Source organism: Heterodontus francisci, chromosome 6 (genome assembly GCF_036365525.1).
Source record: "Heterodontus francisci isolate sHetFra1 chromosome 6, sHetFra1.hap1, whole genome shotgun sequence".
NCBI classification, from domain to species: Eukaryota; Metazoa; Chordata; class Chondrichthyes; order Heterodontiformes; family Heterodontidae; genus Heterodontus; species Heterodontus francisci.
In genome coordinates, this window is record NC_090376.1 from 10,743,860 (window position 1) to 10,757,463 (window position 13,604).

Sequence of the window (13,604 nt, forward strand, 5' to 3'; positions counted from 1 at the left end):
AACCTACAAAGCTACGGACCAAGAGATGGAAGGTGAGATTAGGCTGGCTAGTTCTTTTTTGGCCAGCAGGGACACAATGGGCCAAATGGCCTCTTTCTGTGCTGTAAATCTTTCTATGTTTCTATATAAGTGAGCCAGGCTGACACAGTACCACAACGAAAGGAAAAATGGTGTACCAAAGTTGTTTTTATTTTCAATTATTCATTCTCATGTTTGCATCACTGGCAAGGATTGGATTTATTGCCCATCCCGAGTTGCTGTGAGAAGGAGGCAGTGGGCCTTCTTCTTGAACTGCTGGTAGTGGTTTGTTGCGACTGAATAGCTTACTAGGCCACCCGAGAGGCCTAGTGTGGGACTGAAGTCATATATAGGCCAATGAGATAAAGGCAGCAGGTTTCCCTCTCTAAAGGACATCAGTGAACCAGTCGGGTTTTTATAACAATCATGGTCGTTGTTACTGGTACCAGCATCTTCCAGATTTTATTTTACAAAATCTAAATTTATTTTTCAAACGACCAGTGTGGGATTATGAGCTCACCCTCTCTAGACCATTGCTCTGGGCCTCTGGATTAGACATCCAATGACATAGCCACAATGCTACCATACTCTGCTGCAACATGTGGAAACACTCCCGTTCAATGTGATACAGTTCGACAATTTGAGTTCACATAGTGTATGGTTTGTTTTAAAAGCTTGCACAGTCTGCCCTCTGAGACTTTGCTGCTGGCATCATACAGTTACTATGTTACAGTAGACTGTTATACGCACTGCATATAACACTCGTTAGACCACAACTAGAGTACTGAGTACAGTTCTGACCACAGCACTACAGGAAAGAAATAATTGCACTAGAGAGGATATGGAGGAGATTTACCAGGATGTTGCCAGAAATGGAGAAATTTAGCTATGAGGAAAGCTTGGATAGGATGGGGTTGTTTTCTTTGGAACAGAGGAGGCTGAGGGGAGATTTAATTGAGGTACAAAATTTTGAGGGGCCTAGATAGAGTGGATAGGTAGACCTATTTCCATTAGCAAAAAGGTCAATAACCAGGGGGCATAGATTTAAAGTAATTAGTAGAAGGATTAGAGGGGAGTTGGGGAGAATATATTTCACCCAGAGGGTGGTGAGGGTTAGAAATTCATTGCCTGAAAGGGTGGTAGAGGCAGAAACCCTCACTGCATTTAAAAAAATACGTGGAAATGCACTTGAAATGCCACAACCTACAAGGCGACGGACCAAGAGCTGGAAGGTGGGATTCGGCTGGATAACTCTTTTACAGCCAGCACAGGCACGATGGGCCAAATGGCCTCTTTCAGTGCAGTAAATGTTTCTACGTTTCTAGATCCAAGGTTCCATCTCTAGTCTGTGCTGAGTTATCTGCTCGCTACAATTGACTTTGGTGCCCCTATGTTAGAGAGCGAAATATATGGAAAAACTTCCCATTTCTGATCTTATCTACCAACCCTTGTTGATCATTGGCTAAGGGCAGGATCAGACTCAGTGTGATGCTCACCATGACTGATTAGCCCACTGACACTCGCCATTAAGGGTCACACATGGAGAATGAGCATATGGTTGAGATGTCCCTGAAACAATATCCCAGCGAGGAGTCAATGAATGTCTTTAGGAAGGATATAAGAGCAATGGAAAAGGTGCTGTGCAGGTTTACTAGCGTGTTACCAGGGATTAAGGGTTAGAATTATGAAAAGAGACTTAAGCAGTTAGATCTTTGCTTATTTCACTGGAGGCAAGAAAGTTTAAGGGGTCTTCAAAATTGATAAATTGTTCCCACTGGTTTGCAAAATGTCCATGTGAGGACAGAATTTTTAAAAATCATTAAAAAAAAGAATTAAAAGAAAAAAATCTGTAAAGGCTGATTAAAATGTGGACCTTTCTGTCACAAATCATTGTTGAAGTAGAGCCCACAAAGTTTTGAAAGGGAATTACAGTGTTGCTTGAAAAAAGTGAAGATTAAAGAGAATGGAAAGGCGAGTAAGACACTACAAGTTTAAAACAGAATGGCTCAGAAGTGGAAAGAAATACCACAACAAGCTATATGGTCTGAGTAACCTGTTTGAGTGCAAGAATGTTCTATGGAGGTGAATTTCTGTCGGGAAGCACAGAATCCCCTGCTCGTCCAGTTGGCAGTAAATGCCACTTCACCAGAGTTTCCGCAGTTCTTCCACCAGAATTACTGTTGACGGGCAAGAGAGCCATCATAGAATTCATTCTACTATCTCCCATGACTTTGGAAGCTGTGCAAAAAACTGATGAGTAAAAGGCTGGGGTGAGGTGTGTGGAGAAAATGGGCCAATTTCATTGAAAGTTTAAAGATAAAATAAAGGACTTGTATTCATATAGCACCTGTATTGAAAGTGCTTCCATTTTTAATATCTTATTTTTTGAGAACTTGTGTTAAAACTGAAAGGATTACATGGACATGCTCTTTTTTACCAGGTTCACTGAAAGGACACTTAAGATGTTGTTTGAAAACAACCTATGCTGGAAATCATGTGCTTTAAGCTCAATAAACAACAGAAACCTTGATTACCTGGGGAAAATGTTTACAAAGAAGCCACATGCCAAGGTTTATGGAGGTCAGGAGGTTGACTTTCTCTTTGGGGTGAGAACTGTTTTGAAGACAGTTGGAGATCAAACTGCCGAGGAAAAACCACCACATGTGGCTTCTCCCCTCATTCTCTACCTCTTTGAAGAAAACTTGCAAAGATCCAGGCTGAAATTTATGTTGCCGCCGCCATAATCGGCGGCAGCCATAAACTATGGCAGTCCACCCTTGCGGCCCGCTCGTTGCAGAGCCTTGTGATATTAAGCACGATGGCTCATTTCAATGGCTGGGGTGGACTGGGGGATGGACTGGCAACACCCCCTCCCCCACCCGATGACATGGAGGGGCTGAACCGTCTGTCCCAAGCAAAGGCATCAGGCACCACTGCGCAGGCGCTAACACCATTTTTAAAGGGCTCCCAGCCCTTCCATGTAATTTAAATATTTAAAGAAAAAAGGCTAAATAAAGTTTTCCTGACCCTCTCCCATGGTACCCCCCCCACCCCCCATGACCATCAAATTCATTACTTGCCCTCTTTCCCCCCACTCCAAAAACACTTACCTTGTGCTCTCAACCCTCCTCCCCCAAAGTTCATTAACTTTAAACTTTACCCTTTCCCACCACCCTCTCGACCAATCAGAAACATTTGACCCCGCTCTCAAACCCCGTCGCCCCCCCCAGCCTGAAAACATGCCTGCTCTCCCCTCCCCACCAGCGAACCGAAGGCGCGGGATTGGCGGCCACCAGCACGAATATTGCAACGGGACTGACAGCAGAAGTGGGGAAGTAATTTATTCATTAATTTTAATTAATTAACATATTCAAATTTTGATCCCACCGCCAAGCGGCAGGAGGGCCACCACAAGGACTCTCTGCCGCCAGCAATATGGGGCCGGGCCTTCCTGGCATCGAGGCCTGTGGCGGGCCTCTCTGGGAGGTATTTTCCAGCCCCCCCTACCATGACCTACCATGTCTGTAAAATTCTCCCCCCAGTGTGGGACAGTTAAAATCCCTGGAGCTGTATCTCTCCTGAGAAGTTGGAAAAACCTACCAGATTAATTCTCAACGCCGCCTGAAAAGAACTGCTTTAGAAAAGATCCCAGCGACTCATCTCCGTATGCCCGAACGCCAGATCAAAAAGGACAACCGACTTCCTTCCATATCTTTTGTTTTTTTTCTTCAAGAATTAGCAATTATTTGGCCAAAATATTCTTTTATTGTCTTTTTGTAACGGACCTCTGCAGAGAGAATTTCTGTATTTTTTTCAGAGTGTGTGTAAGTGTCTGTGAGGGGAATTTAAAAAGGGAACTTTCATATTTCAATCTGTGCGTTACTGCTTTGCTTCATTACTGGATAAGTCTAGTTTGATAATAAACTGATTTTGTTGTTTATTAAGGAAAACCGGTTGGTGTATTTTATTCTAGGATAAAGAGCAGAGTATATGATTGACCGAATCGGTAACTGGCTAAACATTTTTTAAAATATATGTTGTGACCTGCGGAGAAGTGGGACTAGAAATGACAGTGCACTCCTCCCACCTTGGTCATAACACACCTTTCACAATCTCAGATATGACAGCGCCTCTGGCAGTGTAACACTCCCTCAGTACTGCACTTGAAGCATCAACATAGATTTTATGCTCAAGGCCCTTAGGTGGGTCTTGACCCCATGAACGTCATGACTTCAAAGTGAGAGCTCTAACCACTGAGCCACAGCCCCACAGCATAAAGCACTGACATGATTACCTATTACCTATCCCTTACCGCAATGGCATTCAAATCTGGGCCAAATGAATCCTTACCTTGTAAACATCATGATTGCCTAAAACAGCATCGAACAATGTGTAGAGGTCATTCAAGAGGTCAATGACCTGTATAGGCTCACTCAATGCTGATATGGTCGTGAAGCCAACAATGTCACTAAAGTAGATGGTCACCTGGTCAAAATATTCAGGTTCCACATTCCCACCCATTTTCAACGCTTCTGCAACAGATCTAGAAGGAAAAGCAAGTGGGGAGAAATTCAAAGTAAGATGGTGATAGATGATTATGACCCACAGATGTTGCAGCAGGTCCCTAAGGGATCCCATCTCCAGTTTTGTTGCGCTTACATACTCAGATGCTGAAACCAACACTATCATTAGTCATAAAGCCATGCATACATCAGAGTAACCTTCTTACTCTAAAAAGGACCTTACCTGGTCTGACCTATATGTGACTCCAGACCCACAACAATGTGATTGATTCTTAACTACTCTCTGAAATGGCCTAGCAAGCCAGTTGGTTATGTTCGAGAATATGGCTCACCTCTACCTTCTCAAGGGCAATTAGGGTTGGGCAATAAATACTGGCCTTGCCAGTGACACCCACATCCTGTAAAAAAAAAACTTTCAAAAATGGGCTCCCTTGATTATTTGTGTGAGGGTGAAAGGTTATCGGGGGTAGGTGTTAATGTGGAGTAATCAGTTCAGCCATGAACTTTTTGAATGGCAGAGCAGGCTTGAGGGGCCGAGTGGCCTACTCCTGCTCTTAATTCGTATGTTCGAATGTAACAATCTCATGATCTTAATTAGTGAGGCAAAGATATGTTGAATTTAGGTCCCTACTGTTATCTCATTTACACTGTCCCATTTTCCTGCTTTCTTCCCAAATTAATTCAATTTTCCTGTTATTGAGATGTTGAAAGATGGCAAGAAGAATTTTACCCTGCTTAGCTCAGGCCAATTATCCCTCTACCTTACCTCTGGCCCAGCTACCATCAGCTGATTCAGCACAGTGTAGGGACTGAGCTGTTACTGCCTGCACTGGATAACCAGGTTAAGCTCATCAGAAAAGTTCAGCACGGGACAAAAGAGAAATATCAGAAGGTAACAAGGGTTAGGGTTAGGGTCATACACTGGCTTGCAAGGGAACAAAGTTGTTGAGATCAGAGAATAGAGGGCCTTGTCTGGATGGAGGGATGGGGATGGAAGAAGAATCAGCGATGGAATAGCATCAAATATCCATCTCTATAAGCTTATAACTGCATAAATCTTTAGCCGTGTACATGATGACCCCACCTCACACATTGGAAAAATCTATGAGGCACCTCAAATTGAGTTGTAGGCTAATGCATTTACTCACGGAGGCAACATCTGTGACAGAAGTTTCTCGGTTTTCTGTTTCTCTACTTCTAGTTCTTCGGTACGCTCACGGATTAAATCCTCGAGATTACTGGAGTACTGTTCCAGCATCCGGAGCATTGAGTCGATGATGTTCGTCTTCTTTCCCTTGTTTATGGTTTTGAACTGCGAAGAGACAGCAATGAATCTAATCAGATTTCCCCCATTAGAAAGAAAGAACTTGCATTTATACCGTGCCTTTCACTGCCTTAGGATGCCCCAAAGTGCTTGACAGCCAATTAAATACTTTTTGAAGTGTACAACCAAGTGTCTTGCTTGGACATTTCTGAGGGCAGTTAAGAGTTATGATACTAGGATATAGACCAGACGTAAGCATAGCAGATTTCCTTCCTGAAATACATCAGTGAACCAGATGTATTTTTATGACAACCCAGTAGTTTCATGGTCATCATAATTGATACTAGCTTCTTATTCCAGATTCATTGAATTTAAATTCCTCAGTGGCACAGAGGGACTTGAACTAATGTCTCTGGATCATTCGTCCAAGACTATGGATTACAGATTGCGACGGCATAGCCATGCCCCCTAGTTAGATACCTATCTGTACAGCTATGTACTGGGCACCACAACCTGGGAAAGCTAAATAGGCCTTGGAAAGATTAGAGTGCAGATTCACTAGAATGATACTGAGGCTGAAAGGGTTGAGTTATGAGGACAGGTTGCATAGACTCGGTTGTATTCCCTAGCTGAGGTGTTTAAGATGATTTAAGAATTTGATAGGGTAGATTGAGAGGAACTATTTCCTCTGATGGGGAAATTCAGGAAAAGCAGTCATAACCTTAAAATTGAGTGAGGGTGTTGAGGCCAGGAAACATTTCTTCACAGAGAAAGGTCGTGGAAATCTGGAACTCTCTCCAAAAAAGCTGTTGAGGTTGGGAGGCAATTGAAAGTGTCAAAACTGAAATTGATCGATTTTTTGATGGGCAAGGGTATTAGGGGTTACAGAACCAAGGAGTTGATAAGTCAACCATGATCTAATTGAATGGTAGAACAGGCTCAAGGGGCTGAATGGCCTACTCCTGTCCCTGTGTAACAGCATCAAATCCCAGTTTGGTCAGTATGCCACAATCAGACCGGGTGTGAATGGAGAGTCAGAGGGCACATGGTCTGCTGAAAGTCAAGGTAAAGGAAAGGTAGAGGCAAATGGCTCTCAGTAATATTAAAGGAATTATTAACATAGTAGTTCCAAATAAGGACCAACTTTTCTACTCAGAACCAATGGTCAACAACATAGGGCAGTGGGCATATGTGCCTGAAGGGATCAATGTATGCCATTAAAAATTTTAAACAGGATCCGTGTTGCTTCTGGTGTCCAGTGGAATGTTGATCATCCATTGGATCTACTTGAATACTGCTGGGCAGAGCATCTGATATGGTTTTCCTCATTCGTTAACATGGTTTAATCAATTCCTTTATCTGTTGAACATAATAAATAGGAGCAGGAAGAGGCCACAAGGCCCCTCAAGACTGCTTCGTCATTCAACAAGATCATGGCTGATCTTTGACCTCAACTCGACTTTCCTGTGGGATTCTCATATCCCGTGATTCCCCAAGAGTCCAAAAATCTATCCATCTCAGACTTGAATATACTCAAATGACTGAGCGTCCACAGCTCTCTAGGATAGAGAATTCCAAAGATTCACAAGCCTCTCAGTGAAGAAATTTCTTCTCATCTCAGTCCTGAATGGTCTGATCCTGAGACTATGACTCTTAGGACACTCTCTCATCCCAGGAATCAATCTAGGGACCAACTCCCAAATCTCAATGACCTCAAAGTGCTTTAAGGGACATGAAGCCATCTCATGCTCAGCACGTTCTAATTTTCCAGGTCCCCGGTGTAGTCTACTCACTCTGTCAAAGATCTCATTAAAGGTAGGTCTCCTCTCAGGAAGCTCACTCCAACACTGCTTCATCAACTGAATACACTCCAATGGGGCTTGGTCCGGAGAGACTGTGGGTCGACACATAGGAGGCGGTTTCTTCACCTTTTTAATAATCTCTGAAAAAAAAACAGCAATTAAACATTGTTATGCAGAAAGGAGCAAGTGACTCAACTTATTTTCACTGGAGAAAAGCCAACTGAGGAGATGCTGAGAATCATACTGCACAGAAGGAGACCATTCGGTCCAATGTGCATATACCAGCTCTTTGAAAGAACTATCTAATTAGTCCCACTTCCTTTTTTCTCTTTCCCTGTAGCCCTTGCAATTTTTTTCCTTTTCAAGTATATATCTAATTCCCTTTTAAAAGCTACTTTTAAATCTGCCTTTCACACAGCACATTCCAGACCATAACATGAAAGAGGTCTTTAAAGTAAAAGATGGAATGGATGGTTTGGAAGTAAACAAAGTATCTTGATTTGGGTGGTCAACTAGAGAAGGACAAAACCTGCAGGATAACAGCATGAGACACAGCCTCCCAGAGAAAGTCAGATTGGGTTCTGGCTGTCAATAAACATCTCTAATAGAGGAGCTGGATCAATTCTGTTGAGTAGGAAGGTTGAGATTTGCAGAGATATGAAAGGCAATGTTTGATTTACTCAGGATTGTTAGGAGAAGCCTAATTATACTTAGGTTATAGGAAATGCTGGCAAGGCTAGTTTTATTGCCCATCTCTGTCTATTGCATTCTCCCTGAATGTTATTGCTTCATTCATGGGCTATGGGCATCGCTGGCAAAGACAGCATTTATTGTCCATCTCTAATTGCCCTTGAGAAGGTAATGGTGAGCCCCTTCTTGAATTCAACTGTGTGGCTTGCCAGGCCATTTCAGAGGGCAGTCAAGAGTCAACCACATTGCTGTGGACAATGTAGACCAGTGCAGGTAAGGAGGCAGGTTTCCTTTCCTGAAAGGACATTGGTGAACCAAATGGATTTTTATAATCATCTGTTAGTTTCATGGTCACCATTACTGATACTTTAAATTTCTACTACAGATTTATTTAATGGACTGAATTTAAATTTCCCAGCTTCTGTGGTGGGATTTGAACTCATGTTGCTGGGTTATTGGTCCAGGCCCTTAGATTACCAGTGCAGTGACATAACGACTATGCTGCTTGCCTATGTTAAGTGCTGTTGCTGGTGTTCTTGGTAGCCTGGGGCCATCTCCCTACTGCTCCCAGACTCTGGAAACTCCTCCCCCCACTCTCCCCACCCACCATCCCCTTAAAGTACTACAAGACCGTGGAACCTTCTCCCACTGCAACCAGTTCCTTGGGCTCTTTCTCAGTGCCCTTGGATCCCAGGGCTATTCTGATGTTGATAAATCAGCTTCCCTGGCAATGTTCCTGCTATAACCTCATGCTCCTTTTTAAATAACTCATTTCACAATATGGGTGCCACAAGTAAGACACGCATTTATTGCTGATCCCTAGTTGCTCCAGGGATGCAGCTGAGAATTCATTTAGCCATTTCAGAGAGCAGTTGAGAGTCAGCCACATTGGTGTGGTTTCCCTCAGATCCTGGTGAATTTAATGGCAGGTCCTGAATGACATGATTCGTCTCCATTTCCTGGCTGTAGTCAGCCAGATTAAGAGGCTGGCCATTGACCGGATAAGCCTGCGGCACTAGGCCGCTGCAGAGGGAGCAGAGGGAGGGAGGGAGATATCCTAGGTCAGGGGCTGTGGATCGATCGGAAGCAATGGTTTGGGGATGGAAGTTGGAAATATTTGCGGGGGAGGTGGCTGGAAACACCTTGTGGGTTTGGATACACATTGGGCAGTTGAAGCCATCAGGGGAGGGCCGGTGACATCAGAGGGTGGAGAAAACGGAGGGGTGGAAACACATCTGGGGGTCAGAGGGAGGGAGGAAACGGAAAGGATGAAGGGAGATCAGGAGTATCCAGGGGGTTGGGAGGGAGGGAGATCGGAAGTGTTGAGGTGCTAATCGGATAGGCCGGTGGGAGGATTGGAGGAGCCGTTGGGGAGTGGGGGGAGGAAACTGCTAGGGTCAGGTTGGGTGGGAGAATGAGGCTGAGGAGTGGGGAGTGTTCGATTGTGGGTGGGGGAGAAGCAGCTAAGCTGGATCCAGAAGCCATGGCTTCCGTTTAACTGCCGGTTTCCTGAGGCCCAGAAAAGCCGGCCGACCAGAGTGAAATTTAAGATGGAGGTTAAACCTAAGACACGCAGCCTCATCATAACAGTTAAGTGACCAACCCAACTGCTGGGGCTATAATTCCCACCAAAATCTCTATTTAAAACACACCAGTCACATTTTCAAGCGTCAGAAAGGTATGAAAAAAAGAATAAAAGAGAAAGGCGGTCGCTTTTTGTTGGCTTTTTCTGACTTGCAGCAGAGAATTTATGAGCATCTGTCAATCTTCAATGTTTCCTCCTCGCAACAATTAAACTCTAAATGACCTGAGGTATAGAATCATGTTCTGGGTGTTTAATTCAGTGACATACAGTAATAAAGCTATTAAGACATTTGAAAAAACTTGAATGCTATAATATTAGTGTTTATTTCAGCACCATGAGCTGAAAACATGCAGTCAGTCCAGGGAAACAGATACCCTCCTCAATATTTAGACACATTAACCATCACTGCAAAAGAAGACTAGAGTGCAGCACAGAACCTACCTTCAGGGCTGAGGCCTAACATACAGTAAGGAGACCCTCGGACCACCACTTCCTGCAAAATGATGGCAAAACTGTAAGTATCTCCTTTTATAGTCGCCTTCTTGGACAGCTCAGGATCTCTCAGGAACTCGGGAGGTGTCCAAAATAACTCTGAGAAGATAAAGAGAAGATTTTTTTTTATTTCATTAAATCTATCAAACTGCAAACTGTGCCAGACATTCAGTCTCTTGGAAGCTGTACATCAACAAATTGCATTGAGATAGTGCCTTCAACATCGTAAAAAAGTGCCACGGCACTTCACGAGAGTGCTATCGGACAAAATTTGACCCTGAGCCACATACCAAAATATTGGGGCAGGTGACAAAAAAATTAGTCAATGAAGTGGCGTGGAAGGAGTGTCTTAACAGAGGAGAGAAGTAGCGAGCTGGAGAGGTTTAAAGAGGTAATTCTAAACTTTAGGACCTTGACAACTGAAGACATGGCCACAAGTAGTGGGTTGATGAAAATCGGGGATGTTTAATAAGCCAGAATTGGAGGAGTGCAGAGATCTCAGAGAGCTGTAGGACTGGAGGAGATTGCAGAGATAGGGAGATGTGAGGGCATGGAAGGATTTGAAAAAAAGAATGAGAATTTTAAAATTGTCGTGTAGATCAGTGAGCACAGGGATGATGAATTAATAGGATTGGGTGCAAGTTTTAAATATATAATTGCAGACTTAAATATGTAATTGAAGCTCACCAATGTTCTGTTGTGAAATTTGCTCTCAGGATAGGGAGAACATTATTTTTCCCTAATTGCTTTTACAACAAAGTGACTTGTGAGGCCACCTCAAAGGGTAATAAGGGCAAACCATGTGGTACATGTAACAAGATCCACTCTGCAATGGGCATCAGTGGACAAGTTCAATTTCTGGAGTGGGGCTTGAATCCCCAACCTTCTGACTCAGAGGCAACAGTGCTGCCCTCTGAGGTAAGGATAACACTCTTACATTTGCTCTTGGGAGAATGTCCAATTATATGAGGGGGTGGAGCCATTTCCTCACCCGATCTATCTGACCTGTACAACAGCTTCTAGTCTTTTCTGTGAGCAACCGATATTAATGAGAGCCCCACTTGTCCCCTTGCTCACCTTCTGGTGGTGGCTTCTCCCGAGGAACTCTTTGTGTCTCTAACAACTCAAGGTATCCGTAGTCGGCAATCTTCAGCACAAACCGCCCGTCCACCAGGCAGTTTCGAGATTTCAGGCGCCCATGGGGGAAATCTCGGTGGTGAAGATATTTCATGCCCTGTCAGTTAAAAGCACAGACATAGTGAGATCAAACATCAACGGCAGTTTGCTTTGTGCAGTTCCCAATTTTCTTTGCCTCTTCATTGGTGGTCGAGCCGTCAGCTGACTGGGCCATCCTCTCAGGAATTTCATCCCTAAGCCTCTCCACCTTTCGCTTCTCCTTTAAGACACTCCTTAAAACCTACCAATTTGACCAATAAGGTCATAAGAAAAAGGAGCAAGCATAGGCCATTCGGCCCCTTGAGCCTGGTCCGCCATTTGATAAGATCATGGCGGATCTGGTTATGGTCTTAACTCCACTTTCCTGCCTGCTCCCCATAATCCTTGTCGATCAAAAATCTGTCTAACTTGATTTTGAATATACTCAATGACCCAGCCTCCACTACTCTCTGGGGAAGAGAATTCCAAAGATTAACGACCCACTGAGAGAAGAAATTCCTCCTCATCTCCATTGTAAATGTGAGACCCTTTATTTTTAAACTGTGCCTCCTAGTTCTAGATTCCCGCAGGGCTGGAAACGTCCTCTCAGCATCTACCCTGTCAAGCCCTCTCAAAATCAATAAGGTCACCTCTCATTCTTCTAAATTCCAATGAGTATAGGCCCAACCTGCTCAACCTTTCCTCATAAAACAACCCCATCATCCCAGGAATCAGCCTAGTGAACATTCCCGGAACTGCCCCCAATTCTTTTGGTCGCCTGTCCTAATATGTGGCTGGGCGTCAAATTCTGTCCGATAACACTCCCGTGAAGCGTCTTGGGATGTTAAAGGTGCTATATAAATATAAGCTGTTGTTATATCATCTTTAATGTGATAAAACATCCCAAGGTGCTTCAAAGGAGATTTCAATGGATAGATCGCAGCCTGTCTCCTCATTATATCTCTCAATCCCTCCACTCTTTAGATGAGCATCTTATTATCTCATGAATCCATTTATACTGCTTACTTCACTGGCCATCCCTGGGTAACTTCTCCAACACTAAAGAAGATTTCTCCCTGTCTGCTTTTGTTTTCTTTGGTATTGTTAAAAAATAACGGAAAGAGCAAGGAGTGCAATTTATGATGGTTATATTACTGAGCTACTAACCCAAAGTCTTAGGCAAATAAACCACAGAATGTGAGATCAAAACCCACCACAGCAGTTTGAGAAATGGAATTCAGTTTTAAAAACAAAACCTGCAAATATAAAGCTGATTTCAGTAAAACTGGACATGAACTGTTCATAAAAGCCCAACTGGTTCACTTTCGGAAAGGAAACCTATCATCCTTATCGAGTCTGGCTCTATACGTGATTCCAGTCACACATCAACTTCGCCCCAATCTCACATTACACAGGTGTTGGATTGTTGAGTAGCTTACTTTCAGTATCATGGGCCTGTAAGGGCTGTTTATTGGGAGAGCAAGTTTTCGGAAGCTACTGTGGCTCAAACGGTACCAATTTTGCCTTTAAGTCAGAAGGTCATGGGTTCAAATCCTACTTCAGAGACTTCAGGCAAAAATCCAGACTGCCACTCAGTGCGGTACTGAGGGAGTGCTGCACTGTCAGAGGTCAGAGTTGTTACAGCACAGAGGGAGGCCATTTGGCCGTCAAATCCATGCCGACTCTCTGTAGAGCAATCCAGTCAGTCCCATTCCCCTGCAGTCCTGCATGTTTATGTCCCTCAAGTGCTCATCCAATTTCCTTTTGAAATCATTGATCGTCTCCGCATCCACCATCCTTGTAGGCAGTTCCAGGTCATTACCCCTTGCTGTGTAAAAAAGTTCTTCCTCTCATCCCCCCTGCATCTCTTGCCCAAAACCTTAAATCTGTGTCACCTCGTCCTCGTAACATCAGCTAATGAGAACAGCTTTTCTTTGTCTACCTTATCTAAACCTGTCATAATCTTGCACACCTTCTATCAAATCACCCTTCAACCTCCTGTGCTCCAGGGAGAACAACCCCAGCTTCTCCAACCTAACTGGTAGCTAATATCCCTCATCCCTGGAAGTATTCTG

The 13,604-nt window shown here is 43.8% G+C and overlaps 1 protein-coding gene across 1 annotated transcript in view; it reads right to left on the reverse strand.

Moving 5' to 3' along the window:
- The window catches only part of gucy2f (guanylate cyclase 2F, retinal), a 72,402-nt gene that overhangs the window by 18,509 nt on the left and 40,289 nt on the right, over positions 1-13,604 (reverse strand). Inside the window, exons 9-13 of the mRNA XM_068032771.1 lie at positions 11,452-11,608; positions 10,324-10,473; positions 7,599-7,747; positions 5,690-5,853; positions 4,369-4,561 (exon numbers count right to left, since the gene is read on the reverse strand). Of these exons, the coding sequence (XP_067888872.1) occupies positions 4,369-4,561; positions 5,690-5,853; positions 7,599-7,747; positions 10,324-10,473; positions 11,452-11,608 (813 nt within the window). The remainder of the gene's footprint in view (positions 1-4,368; positions 4,562-5,689; positions 5,854-7,598; positions 7,748-10,323; positions 10,474-11,451; positions 11,609-13,604) is intronic.